Source organism: Daktulosphaira vitifoliae, unplaced genomic scaffold (genome assembly GCF_025091365.1).
Source record: "Daktulosphaira vitifoliae isolate Bord-2020 unplaced genomic scaffold, ASM2509136v1 Scaffold_74, whole genome shotgun sequence".
In the NCBI taxonomy this organism is placed as follows: domain Eukaryota; kingdom Metazoa; phylum Arthropoda; class Insecta; order Hemiptera; family Phylloxeridae; genus Daktulosphaira; species Daktulosphaira vitifoliae.
In genome coordinates, this window is record NW_026099643.1 from 28,740 (window position 1) to 45,116 (window position 16,377).

Consider the following 16,377-nt stretch of genomic DNA (forward strand, 5'->3'; position numbering starts at 1 on the left):
AAAAAAAAAAAAAAAAAAACACATCATAGTAAAACCGATACCTTCTCAGCTTCGCATCGAAGCTAAAATTGGTGGATAATTCCAAGAGCAACATAATCTACTAGTTCCTTAATTATATCCTGATTAAGATAAAGTATGATAAAGTATGAAAAAGGGACTATTAAAAAATATTATTTCACATTAAAAAATTATGTTGATCCATACACTTTTCAATAAGTTATATCATTATAAAGTTAAAAATGTAAAAAATAAAATCGAGAATTTTCACACAATAATAGCATTTGGTAGCTATTTTCAACATAAAGACAAAATAAAGTTTGAAAATTTTTTTTGCNAGACAAAATAAAGTTTGAAAATTTTTTTTTGCATAATAAAGTACATTACATTAGCTTTAATTTAAGATATATATAAAAGTGTCAGACTTTCCGGAACATTTTCAAAAAATAAGTTGAAAAAGTAAATTTTTTGTAAAAAAGTTGTCATTTTAAATCCCCCCCTGTGGGCAGTTAAAGGGTCAAATATACAAAAAAAAATTAACCAAATGAAAGGTAATGATATCATGCATCTATATATAAAAAAAAAATTATATTGATATGTTCATTTTTAAAAAAGTTACGGCAGTTTTTAGTAAAAAAAATTGAAAAAATTTTGAAAATTAGCGATTTTTAAATTTGTAATTTTTTTGGGTGATTTCCCCCATTTACGGGGAACGAGGGAATTTTTTTCAATTTTGGAGGGTAATGTCTTCGACTAAATACAATTTGTGATCTTTTGACGTATTGTTCATCAAAATTGACTCCAGTTATTTAATTGTTTAACATTATTATTTTCTATGAACTTTTATAAAATTGTTCTATTTTGTATTATCAGTATGTAATTATCATCTGCTACCATAGTTTCGAATGTTTTTAAATCAAAACAAATACTTTCATTACTTTAAAGTGTATTTATATGATAGATTTGAAACTGAATACCTTAAATCTTAAAAGAGATAAAANCGATAGATTTGAAAGTGAATACCTTAAATCTTAAAAGAGATAAAAAATACAATGAGCTTAAAAAGAAGTAACAGTTGTTCTGACATAACTGGTGATGCAACATTACAGTGCTTGGCTAATGGCATTAACTATCCTATTGGAGAGACTGAGGTAGATTTTTTCTTTAGGAAATAAAATCAATTTAAGTGTTAAGATGAACTTATTAAAAATACATATATTTTTATATGAAAATAATATCTATATTAACTTTAAGCCATCTTAACTTTGTTTTATATTTTACAATATACTTTATTTTTCTTTAAAATGGTTAAATTGATATATTATAACTCTTCAGTTTGTTATTGGACGTTCCCTTGCCTGTTCACTTGTAATTGAAGATAAATCTATTTCACGACGACATTGTTNCCTGTTCACTCGTAATTGAAGAAGAATCTATAGCACGACGACATTGTTTTATAAATAAATCCAATGGCCAATATCTTATTTCTCACAATGTAAGACTTAAAACTCTTATTGCATGTATATATTAATTTATCTATCAAAGAAAATAATTAATTCTAAGTTGATAAACAATATCTGTACTACAGGGAACAGACAATGAAACTTATGTAAATTGTGTGCAAATTCCTGATGACCAAAATAATTATCAAGTTTTAAATCACGGAGATGTTATTTCCTTTGCAGATGGGAGTGGAAATATTAAATATATGTACAGATTTGTTTTACAAACATGTACAAACAAAAAATTGAAGTAAGTTTATTCTTAAGACATCATGTGTGTAAGTAATTTGTATAATATAGATAAAGAATACACTAATATAATCAAATCTATTATTCATTTTATTAAACGCCATCAAATAAATTGATTATTATAAACACTGTCTAAATCAAAAATATCTGAAAAATATTATTTTAATTCATTCGTTTAATATAAGTCGGTTATTTTTATTATAAACTTTCTAATCGCTTAATATGATAATTACAAAGAGTATGAACAATATTTGTTTATAAAACTTTAAATATAGATTTTACATTGACACGGCACCGCCCGTCGCTCTAGGCTGGCGCTCATCCGTGTCTCTCGCGACATCAGCCGTCCAGTTATTAATATGACAATCGGTTGTCTCCCCGCCCTTAACACTGAGATAAGGTCACCGCCGCCGAATATGGATAACTGATATTGCGCTCTGTTTCGGTTCCGACGTTGACCTTAACTGGTTTGCCTTTTTCTTGTGTGCTGTTTGTGTTTCATTATTTTCCCGTGTTTTTTTTTTTTTTTGGATTGCGGCGAGTGTGCTCATTATCGATATTACCGACGACAGAAGAGTAGTTACCCAATGTTAAATACGTATAACATTGTTCGAATTGAGGAAAATATCTAATATTATAAGAATCAACTATTGTCTTCCCACGTTGTTTCTTTGTTTTTACTGTTGTGCTTGTGTAAATATACACATAGACATAAATATATAATATATATATATACCTTGAGTGCCGTACCATTTGGATACGCGTTAACTGGCTCCCCGAAGAGAAATCTCAACCGGCCGAGAGAAGTTAAGGTAAGAGGCTTTGAGCCGATTCAGTTTTATTTCTAATTATATTAGATTTTAGTTTTAACGTTGAAGTCTCCCTTACAAATTTGATAGTTCATATAGTTATTTGAACGGATTTCACTGGTGACAGCAGTGAATTTTTACCTGGGTTATTCACAGTTACGTGTTAGCGGGATTAGATTGTTAGCCTGGTCTCTGGGAAAATTTTCTTTTATAAAAATAAAGTTAGAGCAGTTTATTTAATATAATCTGCCGTAAATATTGTCGTTTAAGGCCCGTTTCACACTAGCGCGTATATTCTTGTAAGCGCAGCGTTTTTTTTTTTTTTGTTTCACACTATACCGCGTTTTTGCTATAGCGATTTCTATTTATTTTCAAAATGAATGTCAGATAAGATGTATGTTGGCTTTTGCGGCCTATAGGCACATTTTAAAAAAGAATACTTCAAAAAAAAAAAAAATAGGCGATTTTGGGTTCACCCGATGCTGGTTCAAACACCTCTTAATGGCACTTTTGCAACCCTTTTTTCTGAATTAAAAGACCACGAAGAGAAATGTTTTAATTATTTCAGAATGTCGTTAAAATCTTTTCATGAACTATTTTCGAAGTTAGAAAAGGGGCTAACCGTAAATAGTAACTTTCGCGTACCTATTTCTCCGACAGAAAGGCTGTGCATGACATTAAGGTAAGTAATAAATATTACTTAAAATAAATTTTTTTTTAAGGAGCTAATTTTATAATAACTACCTAATAGTTATCAATAAAATGACGGGGAATTGATGTTTTTTCTATAGGAAAATATTAGGGGTTTAATAAAAGTAATTTTTTTTACTTAAAAAAAATCTATTAAATTGACAATTCACATTTTGAAACTTTTATTATTAAAACACGATATTAGGTGGGTAAAATCTAACAGTATTTGTAATTACTCAGAAATCATACTGACGTTTTTTGAATAACTACTGACGTAATATTTTAATTAGCTCGTATTTATAGATACTTAACATCGGGTAATTCATTCACAGACCTTCATTACTCCTATAGAATGGGAATATCTACTATTAGTAAAGTAGTAGAAAATTTATGCAGCGAATTATGGGGACTTAAATCTTANCAGCAAAATAGTAGAAGATGTATGCAGCGAATTATGGGGACTTAAATCTTAAATTACGCCTTTGCCGGCTCAGCAAAAATGTAAAGAAATTGCTTTGAGTTTTGAAAACGATGCTAACTTTGTAAATTGCATTGGCGCTTTGGACGGAAAACATATTCGCTTAATTAACCAATCCACATTGGATCAGATTTTTATAATTACAAACATTACTATTCAATAGTTCTTATGGCTATTTGTGATGCAAATTATTGTTTTACTTTTATTGATGTGGGAGCTCAAGGAAAGTGTTNATTGTTGTGGGAGCTCAAGGAAAGTGTAGTGATTCAACAGTTAAAAAAACAAAATTAAAAAAAAACCTAGAAGATAAAGAACTTTTTGTACCACCACCGAAACCCTTAACCGGCCAATGAAATCCATTACCGTTTGTAATAGTTGCTGATGAAGCTTTTGGTGTATCTCAAAGCATACTTAGACCATATGCACGAAGCAATTTGAATTACAAAAAGGAAAGTATTCAATTATCGCTTGTCTCTAGCAAGAAGATATATAGAATCAACTTTTGGAATACTTTCTAACAAATGGCGAATTTTCCATAGATCGATGAACACAAGTGTAGAACTTTCTATAAGAATTGTTAAAGCTTGTTGTATATTGCATAATTTTGTCAGGGATAGAGATGGATTTAGATTTGAAGACACATTAAGTATTAATGGTTTTGAAAGTGTTAATGACTCAATCGATGTTTATAATAGATCAGGTAATATATTAAGGGACCAGTTTGCCAATTACTTTATAAGCGAAGCTGGTAAAGTAGAATGGCAAGATAGAATGATTCATTAAGTCAATAAAAGTAATGTGCTCAATAAGTTTATGTTAAATGTCTTCTTAGTACTACTAGTAATGGTCNGTGTCTTCTTAGTACTACTAGTCTTTAGTATTAGTCTTTGATTTTTATTCTTTTGGTAAAAAGTTTTTGCCGCAAGAATTATTTTTACTAAAAAATAACATTTTTTTATAATTAACATTTATTAAAATTGTTCTTAGTATAAACATACAAATAAAAATTTTTAAAAGTAATATTTTATACATTTTTATGCTATTGATCTGGTCCCTGGCACTTTTCGCCTTTGCTGTACTTTGTCCACTGAACAATGATAATGGTAATTTTAAAATATTTATATTTACTATTCATAAACAAAAAAAATATGTAAACAAACAAAATAAATAGTTGAGATAAGTATAGATTATATCTGACAGTAATTAAAATCAATATCATAAAAATCGTATCGATGCATATCTGTAGATTGAGTTTAATTTTTAGAAGGAATTGTTGGGTTATACCAAAAACAACATTGACCCTAATTCCTTAATTATATCATGATGACTAGTTTTATGATTTATAAGTATAATAAATGAATAAATAAATAAATATTATAGAAATTAAAATAGTATGAAATTAATATTGAATATTTTGTATTGTAAATTTATAGGGTGATTAGATAAGGTGTCGGGACAATTTTTTAAATTTAACTTGTAATTTGTAGGGTAAAGCTTTAATTTAACATATGTTTATTTTGAATGCCTCCTTGTGGGCAGGTAAAGGGTCCAAAAATATACTTAACAAATAGAAAATATCTAAATGGTTTTTATTCGTCCATTTTTAAAAAAGTTGATAATTTTCAGTATAAAATAACGTTCCGGAACACTCTTAAAAACAAATGGTAATAATATTAAATGAAAAAGAATGATATATTCCAGTTATTCTCCCATTTTATGTCCTCTAACCTTATGCGTTAAGATAATCGTTTGTTGTGACCTACCTGTATGTGCACACATAATTTTATTTCATTGGAAACATTTTAATGGGATGATCGACCGCCCGCCCCCAGAGGGGACAATGCCTGTGTACAATATACACGCATAAATACTCACTTGCATCTTTTTGATCGTTGCTGTTCATAGCATCGCACCCCATTACAACACATTGCGCTACTCCTCTAAAGGTTGCTGCTCTAATATCCCTGTCCTTATACCTTTCATCCCTTGAATTCCACAAATTTGTTCTTAACTGAATCTCATTTATCAAAATTTCAGTGTCTATAATGAGAGTCATTTTTCGAGAACTTGCTAGGGGTAGAAGTCATGACAAAATGACGAAAAAATACAAGACGCGTACATCGTAAGCGCTAGTGTGAAACGGGCCTAAAAGTGTTGGTTACAGTTTGTTATAAAGACCTTATTGATACGGACAAGAAGTGAATTTCCGGCCGATAGTTACAGTCTTTTGGTAAAAATAGTATATTTTCGTCTGACCTTGTCAAAGCGGCCGATTCCCAGGTAACCGTTATTATTGTTGTTCACTCGCTGCCATATCATATACGGCGGTCCCGTACCATCTTATCGCGGTACAACAAAAGCAATAATAATAACGCTTGTTTTCTACTGCAGTAGCAAATTTGACCGTAAACGGAGATATTGTTTATCTGCGCTATCAACGTAGCATACATTTGATTATTAAGGTTTGTAAATAAACAAATAATATTCAAGGTCAATATGTCGGGGAAATCATTAGCACAAATGTGAATTGCGCTGAATTACGCCGCGAATGCGCTTTCAGACAGCTACCATGCTACGCAACGAAACCCATTATGCTGATTATGCTAGAGGAAAACATAAGTAGCGAAGGGAGGAATACAGCTACCGAAATTTTACCGCCCCGTACGCCGGTCGATAGCGAAATTCCGGTCCGCGAACCCGAAGTGAGGGTTTTAGACAACTCCACGGACCGTGTCAGCGAACTATCAGCGGCCCGGCGTAGCACCTTTACCGGGGCACACATCCGGTGAACCTCGCGCTACGCACATCAGACGACGAATCCGATGTCGAACGACCGGGGGAAATTACGCGCGCAAGCGGTCAACTAGGCGCACCGTACGTCGAGGACGTAAACGTTGCCCGCTCGATAGCGCACGCGGCAGAACAAGTCTGGGCGATCCGACAGAACATTGGCGACATTTCGAATAACGCTCGGATCGAGGCACGTATGACTGAACTAGAAAGGTCGCTGTCGCGTGTGTCAATGGAACAGCGACAGATTTCAAACGTGTTGGAGCGAATCAGTCAAAATATGCTGCCGTCCCCACACGTTGCTGCACAACCGACTATTCGTCAAGTTAACGTAGAGCGAAGCGATAGTCGACGAACGGACGCGCATCGCGTTACATTCGGTCCATCGGAAACGACGGACACGAGCGCCTCGCGGACATCGAAGCGCAAGAAGCCCGCAATATGAGACGGTCGTACGGACAAGCGTCGCTACCACGGATATGTAGCACGGGTTGACAAGACGAACATTATACGCGCACTCATACATATGAGAACTAGTCGACCGATTTTTCGTTTACGCGCCAACCACGGGAGGGGCAATTTAACACAACCGACGGTCGTCGGTCTTTCAATGATTCGTCGCCTACCCGCAGCTCGCGGTCTGTGTTGGTACTGTAATATAGGTCATTATTTTGTAAAACTGAAAACAAAGCATTTTTGTAAAGTTTGATTTAACTATGAATTTCTTGATCTATTATTACAAAAAAATAATATAGTCTATTATTTGTAAACCTAGAAGTAGAACACTTTTGTAATGTTTAGATTAATTGTAATTCCCGAATTATTGTTACTATCAGGGAGTAAATATTTATAAACATTTTTGAAAATGATTGCTATATGAATTTTATTAAAAGAAAAACAAAATATGTTAGTATATAAGATGAAATGGAATGAATTGAAGGAAGGAGAAAGAGAAGACCTCGGGAGTACCGAAGGTAATCTCTTTCCGTGTGGTACGTTTGTGACATTAAGTTTTTATTTTGTGTATTATTTATTTATCCGGTTTTAAGTGTATCAATGTTTTATATGTTTTATTTTGATTGATTATATCTTTATTAACTACATTTTGCGTTATTATTGAACTACTATAACTATAAGTTTAGAACAAAAAGTTTTAATCTATATTTAAATACAACAGTATCTTACCTCGACCTAAGCACCGTACGCAGCTGCTTACCTGAATATTACGGGAGAAACGAAGAGGACCCACGGGAGTTTCTAGACAGAGCGGAAGATCTACTCTGTCATCTATACACCCAACCGCGTGGGTGAACATCGTCGTCCCGTTTCTGAACGACAGGGCAGGTGATTGGTGGCGAGCGATTAAGTTAAACAATATGCCATGGGCGGAATTTAGGTCCGAATTACTCGAGGAGTTCGACAATATCGATATCAGCACTGCGCTCGAGACGGACTTAAAAACGACGCGACAGGGCCCCCGACAAACGTTAACCGAGTTTATTATTCATAAACAACGTTTGGCGGCCGTGCGAGTACGTTGTGGTTTACCGGAGCAACAACTTGTGCGACAGTTAACGGGGCTTTTACGGGACGATTACCGCGCTATGATACGGTTAATGCACCCAGCGTCTTTCGCCGATCTACGTGAGATAGCGCACGACGTAGATAAAACCGCGGCTCCTCGGTACGCTCCGCCAGCGTCCCGACAGCGAGTGGGTTATGCAAACGCGGACGCACCCCTAACCCGTGCCGATATTGCGGCGAGCGACACTGGCACTGCCAGTGCCCAAACAGACCGTCGGTATCGGGAAACGGCAATCGGCTAGGAGGGAATTAGTCCGCCCCTCCAGCCTACAACAGAACCAAACAGGGCGCAGCGTTTTAGATGACGTTTCGTTTAAAACGATCTTGGCACTTTTTCGGCACCGCACCCCTCTTATGGGAATGGAGGGGACGCCGCGGTAAATTCGGATGTAATCAGGGTATCGGAGTTCGATATTACTTGGCCGTGATTTTCTGATTGATCAGAAAGTCGTCTGGGACTGCTCAGCAGGAATAATACACCTAGGCAATAGGAAACGTACAACCGCTTGTTGGAAATCGGGCGCACGACACACGATCCGCAAACCACATCTGACGCAGTTAGATATAACCGGCGACCCACGAACGAGCGCGTTATTAACACAGACGATATGTAATTACGCAGCGGTCTTTAACGACACACGGTGGGTCGCACAAAATTGATCGAACACGACATTCTATTGAAAGACCCGCTCCTATCGCACTAAAACCGTACCCCTACCCCCTACATAAGCAGGAGGTTATTGACGATATGGTAAACGACAACATGGAGGCGCAAGGGCTAATAGAACCGAGTGTATCGCCGTGGTCAGCACCGATCGAGTCCATCCGCGTCCTATCGGTCCCACGGAATATCTACGTAGATGCCTCGACATATTTAATTGGTATTGTCAATTCGTCGACAACTACACCGAAACAATAGCGCCACTGAAAAATCTAATAAGAAGGGGGACGAAATGGTTGTGGACGGAAGACCATCAAAGGGCTTTAGAACAGGTAAAAAAGGCCCTGTGTGAGTCCCTACGTCTGAGTCCTCCTGACTACACCAAAACTTTCTGCCTTCAAACCGATGCGAGTGAAATGGGCGTGGGAGCAATACTCTTTTAACGCGAAGATGAACTGGGAGAGAGAAGAATCATATCCTACGTCAGTAAGAAACTATCAGAAACGCAGAAATGTTTCCGACGTTGACCTTAATTGGTTTGCCTTTTTCTTGTGTGCTGTTTGTGTTTCATTGTTTTCCCGTGTTTTTTTTTTTTGGATTGCGACGAGTGTGCTCATTACCGATATTACCCACGACAGAAGAGTAGTTGTCCATTGTTACATACGTATAACATTGTTCGAATTGAGGAAAATATCTAATATTATAAGAATCAACTATTGTCTTCCGACGTCGTTCTTTGTTTTTACTGTTGTGCTTGTGTAAATATATATACACATAGACATAAATATATAATATATATATACCTTGAGTGCCGTACCATTTGGATACGCGTTAACATTTAATGAATAATATTGTTAAAAAAATGAAAAAAATTATTCCTTTTTAAATTTTAACTTTTAAACTATGCTTTGCTCACAAAAAATTATTAAAAAAACTTGCATTCACGGTAAAATGCTTTTTTGCAAAATTCAGAATTATGCTTAAAATATTTCATTCATATATACCCTATTCTTTTAAAACTACTCTGGTTTTTGTGTTTAATTTTTATCAAGTTAGATGTTTAAATCAATTGCATTTATTTTTCAGACCAAATAATGAAGTACACGATGAAGAACATGAATCTAGTAAAAGTCAATCTTATATTGACAATATTGTAAGTTTTAATTCTGTGGATGATCTTTTTTTTACAATTAATTTCTTTAAATGAATACAAAAATTATATATTTATTTTTAATTTTTACTTATGATACGACCCTATTTCGGTACATATCCAACATAACATATCTAACAGTAACCCAACATTTTTATTAGTACATATCCCATTAGAAAAAACTAATTAAAGTATAATGGAATCAAATAATAAAGTTTATTAATAATAAAATAAAATAATAATAATAATAATAATCTATGGATTCAAGATATGTTGAGAATGTCCATCAAGGAGGTGACAATGTGCTATAAACATCATGAGAATTATAATTTTTTAAATCACAATTTTATAATAATAATAAGTTCAAATAATATTAATTAGATGTTAAACATTCATATGGTAGTCCTCAACTGCTTGTTGCACTACATTTTCACAAACAGTTTTCTGTAAGAATGTGTATATTAACATTGTCAGCGGGTCCCTGTATATCTATCTGTAATAAGCATGAATGCTGACCAAGCTGTTAAATGTTATTGACTGAACCAAGATTTGTGCACAAAATGTGACCGTATCACTTATTTAAATCCAATTTTTTAATTATTAGTTGATTCATTTTAGCTGAAAAGTGAAAAAGCATCAATGAAGCGTTTTCTAAATGCTAAATTAGATAAATTTAATAAAATAATTAATCAAGCATCAAAAAAAGTTAAAAAATTGAAAAAAACACTTCTAAAAGTAAATATATTTTAAGTAAATATAACTTAACCACTAGTTTATACATATTGTATTATTTTCACACAATAATTTTTTTTTTTATTAACATTTACTATAATTAAAAAAATATATATAGAATGTATTAGTTTTTAAATTAGTTCTAAAATCATGTTTTATTAACCTATATTTTTGTATTAAATCATATTAAAAAAAATTTTTTCCGCAGCATAAACTCGCTAATTATGAATTAACAAAAAAGAATTTAGATTACCAAAATACTTTAAAAATACAACAAGGTGATTATATAAGTATATATATTGTTATTAACTTACTTTATTTAATTTTACACCTGTTTAAGCAAAGTCGCATGATATTCTTAGTATATAACATGAAATATACTGTGTCTTAATCTGGACTTATTTACCTGTATAAAATATATAAGTGAATAACCTATGAACTCCATTTATTTATTTTTTGGATGGAGTTCACGTAATGGGGTATAAATTAATTTTGGGCTTATATATTACTATTGTATTAAATTGAACATTAGAAACATTGGTAACAATATCATGTCCATATGGTCATTGATTATTAACTAATTATCAAAAGCAGTTACATATAACACATACATTTTTGTTTATAAAATATTACATTTTTTTATATTATAACAATTATAATTCAAATCTCTAAGAAAAATATAATTTATAATGCAATGTCATGTGTGGTCTTAATTGATTTTTATAAATATTTTAGAAATATCTTCATCACGTTTTAAAAATAAATAAATCTTATTTCTTATATTAAATATATTGATAAGAAAAAATATTAATTAAAAAAAAAAAACACCTATGGATTTAAGACATTTTTGAAAAAATTAATTTATCTTATTTTTCCTAAACTTTCAATTGCATTAAGGCTAATGTTAAATTACATTAAAAAGAGGTATTTATCAAATTATTATTAAATTATTATCATTTGTAATTCTATTTTCTAGATAAAATTTTTAAGTTAAACTTTGTTAAGTCATTTAATAGCTTCAACATACTTTAATTATTATCTTTTTTTTTTTGAGAAGTTAATTTTTTTGTTTGAATTATTTTTCTAGATCAAATATCAAAAATTGAAGAAACGATCAAAGACAAAGTCTATAGGGTTCTAGAAAGTGATTTTCTATGTCCAATTTGTAATGAATTAATGGTTAAGGTATTATTTTTACATTTAAATCCATTAATAGCGTAATTTTAAAACGTCATCATGTTAAAAGTTCTTAGCAAATTTATTATGTTACTTTGGTTAAAAAATGCATTTTGGAATACTTTTTAATCAATTTTAAGATTGTTAAATATTATAAAATGATATTAGAGATCTGAAAACTTTTTGAATTTTCTAATCCTAGAATTGTAAATAAAATTTCTGAAAAGTAAAGCTAAAATATTTTAACTAAAAAAATTATTTCTGATGAAAATTTCTTTTTTATTAGTTGAAAAAGTAAATAAATCTGTTTAAAAATCAATTGTAAAATTCATATAGTAAAATCTAGTAAAGTAATTTAAAATGCTTTTCTTTAGGTTAATGTACATATTTTTATTTTGAACTAACAATTAATATGATTTCTAAACATATGAAGACACAAATTTAAAATAAAATTTACTCAATCTTCTAAGATAAAAAACGATTTTACAATTACTTCATTTACTTACATTTACATTACTTTACCATGACGTGTGACATTTTAAAGTAAATTTGTTTATGAAAATAAAATTCAATTTAAGTAAAATGAAAAATATTACTATGTCATTGATATATATTAGTATTTTATAATTTAGTAACTATATTATCCAAAATTTAAATGAGTTTTTAAATTTTGTTTTTAATAAATTAGCTTCTAAGAGACTGAAAAAAAAATCATATATTTCATAATTATACCAACAAAATTATTTTATTTTAGAATTTGGGTTTGAAGTTTAAATAAAACATATTTTATCTCAAAATGTTAGTTCAAGAAAACTTGAATTTTACGCATCAATAAATTAGATTAAAAAAATGATTTTAAATATCTCATTATCATTGGGAAATAAATAAAATTTAGTCATAAATTGTGAAAATGAATATTTTATATAAAATTTAATATGTAAATTTGTTTTTTTTTTTAGGCGTGTACAATTAATTGCAGCCATACATTTTGTGAAGTTTGTTTAAATACTTGTTTTGCAAAAAGGCCTGTGTGTCCTATTTGTCTAACTTTAGTTAGAACCAAAACTCTTTGTCTAGCTCTGGATAACTTTATTACTAATATGTGTAATCTTCTTGGGAATGAAATAAAAGAACATCGGGAAAAAGTACAACAAGAAAGTAAGTATATTTGAACATTTATTAACTTATATTTATTGTTATAACTATTTTTAGAATTGACAGTTAATGTCCCACGAGTAGAGTATGCACCACAAACTGCTAGAAGAGGTGGTAGAAGAAGAGGTACAACTCAACGTCGAAATACACAACCTGCACATGTTCAATAAGAAATAGTGCAAAGAATTCATGAAGTTATGTTTTGATAAATACCTGAATTTTTGACTGATGTAATACATTTTAAACTTTCCAAAAGAAAAATTACTTTTTACTCTTTCATATTTTTAGAAAAATTGAACAAAATATAATTAAATAATTATAATTATTCATGTGAATTTTATAAATAATTTTAGTTTGTTTTTGTACAACTTAGTTTAATAAACTCATACTACATATGTAATATTTAAACTTTGAATTTAAAATTGTTAAATTTTATATAAAATTAAGATAATTTACCTTATTGTTAAAAATAAAATATTTTCTATACATTATCTCACCTATTGTATTTTAAATTTTAATTAAAAGATATTTGATACCAAGCAAAATGATAGGTACTTTTTTAACAACTATGAGCACAATAACATATTATTTAATGTTTTTAATACAAATATAAATAAGCATAAGTATTTTAATTATATTTTACATGAACTCTATTAAATAATAAAATAAAACCTTGGGAGCTAGAGCTATTGGTTGGTACATAAGAATTTTGTTCGCCACCCGTTTCCTACTAAAGCGGTTAGCCCATATGACTAATAATAAAAAATAACAACAAATTTCAATGATAGATATCTAACCATAAAAAAAAGAAAGATTACCATTCATCTAATTAATATGTTTTTTTCTGTATGATATGATTATTGGGAGAAAGTGTTAACGGAAAAAAGTGCAACCCCATCGAACACAGTAAACCCTTTTTTTTTTTTACTACCCCCTGAATGATTGTGGGCCGCCCTGGAACTGCCGTTAGGCATTACTTCAGGGCGGCCCACGCCGTCTATAAATCACACCACCACGTTGTGAATCAGCCCAAAGTTAATCAAGAGCTGATTCACAACGTAGTGTGGCCTCCCCTTTAGCCGGATCCCTGAGTGGGATCCGTTGCCCAGGTTGCACCGCGTGGAGGTGGGGACAGGACTTCGCGTGGGTTGGCCAAATAATTCACAACACTATACATAAAACACATAATATACCTACGGCGCCAGTAGCGCCGCAGGTCATCCTACCCTTGGCAGTCTCTGCCACAGGCGTTCGGCCTCCTCTTTTTGGCTCATCACCGGTTCGGCGAACGCCTGAACCAGAGACCACCCCTCCTGGCTTCTCAGAATCAGGTCTCATCATGGACTCGACGCCGAACGCGGACCCCGAGCGACACTCCAACTCTTCCCGCTCGCTGGCCCACGCCTCGCACCGGAAGAGCGTATGCGATGCATTATCCGCTTCTCCCGGCCAGTGATGGCACGTCGGCGCGGATTCTTCCTCGGCCAGTCGTCGGCGCCCGTTGGACACCGTGATGTTCCGGAGCTGCAGCCGGTCCTCCGCGCGAAGCGGTTGACCGGTGCTTTTCCGGAGCTCGTGTCCGTTGGCGCGTTCGACGGCCAGCAGGTCCGCGGGCGGCAGAGAAGCCAGGACTCTTGCCTCCACTCCGGAGACGGTGCGATAGGCGCACACGGTCCGGATGGCTCCAACGGGTACTTCAACCTACAGAATTGTTTGCGTACATAAAAAAACAATAACATACAGTAAATTTATTATTAATATAATGCGTAAAATGTTCACCAAATCGTTTCCACTGGCATACTCACCACCACACAGTGGGACCAAACGCTGATTTAGCCGGCCAAAAGTACCATTTTTAAATCAACTAATAAAATTTTTTTTTTATTATATCCTTATAAGGTCATGTACAAAAATTCAAGGCCAAAAATTGATACAGTAATGGTTGAGTGCTATTTAAATATCACAACACTGTATTTTTTTGTTTTTTTTTCTAGGATTTTTATTATTTCTTCAATCATTTTTTCCTGCTTAATTAAAAACCTTAATTTTTTTTTTTTNAATATCACAACACTGAATTTTTTTGTTTTTTTTCTAGGATTTTTATTATTTCTTCAATCATTTTTTCCTGCTTAATATATTGAAAATATATATATTTACAATATACAATATATTATGTTTATTAAAAACTTTATTTAAACTTAATTTTAACGAATCATTAGTTTTAATTACATCTAATTTTTACAACTTTTAAGCTGATAAAGTTGATTGAACTGATAAAACCAATGAAATTATTAAAATTACAATTTTTACGAAAATACACGTTTATTATAGGGAAATTCTATTTGCACGGCTCAAATTCAATCTGACGCTTTTACACGTAAATGTAAAGCAAAATATAACTTTTTCATTTTTTTTATAATTTATCCGTATAAATTACAATATTAAATTACTGAATATCAATTGTATACTGAATTTAATAATTATAACTAGTATTTATTCATATATAATATTTTATATATAAAGACCTACAAATCAGGATATAATCAAAGAAATAAGAGTTAATGTTGCTTTTGAAATAATCCACCAATTTCTCTAAATGAAACAATATCCACAGATTTGCATCGAAGCGTTTCTTACGACAGTGATTTTAATCACTGTCAGATATCATCTATACTTGTCTCATCTATGCCTCGTCCACACTGTGCCTCGATCCCTCTGTTCTACCGTTTTTTTAATATTAATTTTTACCATCAATTTAAATTATTCATTTACTACTATTTTCAATTATCTTCTTTTTGGTTTATTTCAAGAAGTAAAATTATTTTTTATTTTTCAAAATAGTTATATTTTAGGTAAAATNTTTGGTTTATTTTAAGAAGTAAAATTATTTTTTATTTTTAAAAATAGTTATATTTTAGGTAAAATTATATGTGGAATCAGCACAATCGAATAGTTATGATTAACATAAAAAAATGTTTATACACTAGTTGAAATTTTACTGAGCTGGTTTATCTAAACAATGAGTTCAACAGTATTTTTTAATTAAAGAATAATGAACTTAAATACTACCATACTTAAATAAAGTGTATTTGAATAATGTCTCAAAATATTTTTAAAAAATTTAGAAATATGACTCTTTAAAAGAAATAATTTTTGTTTTTACAGAAGGACTTTCCTTTAAAATAATTTTAGTTGATTACTAGAGAGAAAATAGAAATGACTCATGCAGGTAACCATATTTTAATCCCACAAAATACTATATAATTAGTATTCTAATGAAAATGTTTAATGCATCTATTAATTTTATGAGATCCCTGTGTTCCTAGGCAGTTAAAGATGTGTTTAAGGGGTTTCAACACTTTTGAACAATTAGCAATTTTCCACTATAATTATTAATACATTAT

At 31.6% G+C, this 16,377-nt stretch overlaps 1 protein-coding gene, 1 long non-coding RNA gene and 1 pseudogene across 3 annotated transcripts; 2 read left to right on the forward strand and 1 right to left on the reverse strand.

Moving 5' to 3' along the window:
- The first annotated feature begins 1,049 nt into the window (after positions 1–1,049).
- On the forward strand, positions 1,050–4,508 carry LOC126909013 (uncharacterized; annotated as a pseudogene).
- Positions 1,940–16,323, forward strand: LOC126909011 (E3 ubiquitin-protein ligase RNF8-like). Of its 2 annotated transcripts, none has more exons than XM_050691372.1 (7): positions 1,940–2,560; positions 9,847–9,913; positions 10,529–10,645; positions 10,851–10,920; positions 11,730–11,827; positions 12,778–12,976; positions 16,139–16,323. In XM_050691372.1, exons 3-7 carry the CDS (start codon positions 10,550–10,552, stop codon positions 16,174–16,176), a joined length of 501 nt encoding a protein of 166 aa, XP_050547329.1. In that variant the 5' UTR covers positions 1,940–2,560; positions 9,847–9,913; positions 10,529–10,549; the 3' UTR covers positions 16,177–16,323. The 2 variants fall into 2 exon arrangements, with proteins under 2 accessions (XP_050547329.1, XP_050547328.1); XM_050691371.1 differs by lacking the exon at positions 16,139–16,323 and adding an exon at positions 13,031–13,782 and having other exon boundaries at positions 2,191–2,560.
- LOC126909012 (uncharacterized) lies at positions 10,178–12,492 on the reverse strand. Its single transcript, XR_007704898.1, has 3 exons — positions 12,325–12,492; positions 10,957–11,048; positions 10,178–10,528 (listed from the first exon to the last, which is right to left on the reverse strand). It is a non-coding gene; the product is annotated as an uncharacterized LOC126909012 (long non-coding RNA).
- Positions 16,324–16,377: the final 54 nt, after the last annotated feature.

Coding starts and splice junctions, on each gene's coding strand:
- LOC126909011 (XM_050691371.1), top strand. CDS start 10,550: ATGAAGCGTTTTCTAAATGCTAAATTAGATAAATTTAATAAAATAATT. Junction 10,646..10,850: donor TGAAAAAAACACTTCTAAAA/GTAAATATATTT, acceptor TTTTTTCCGCAG/CATAAACTCGCTAATTATGA. Junction 10,921..11,729: donor TACTTTAAAAATACAACAAG/GTGATTATATAA, acceptor TTATTTTTCTAG/ATCAAATATCAAAAATTGAA.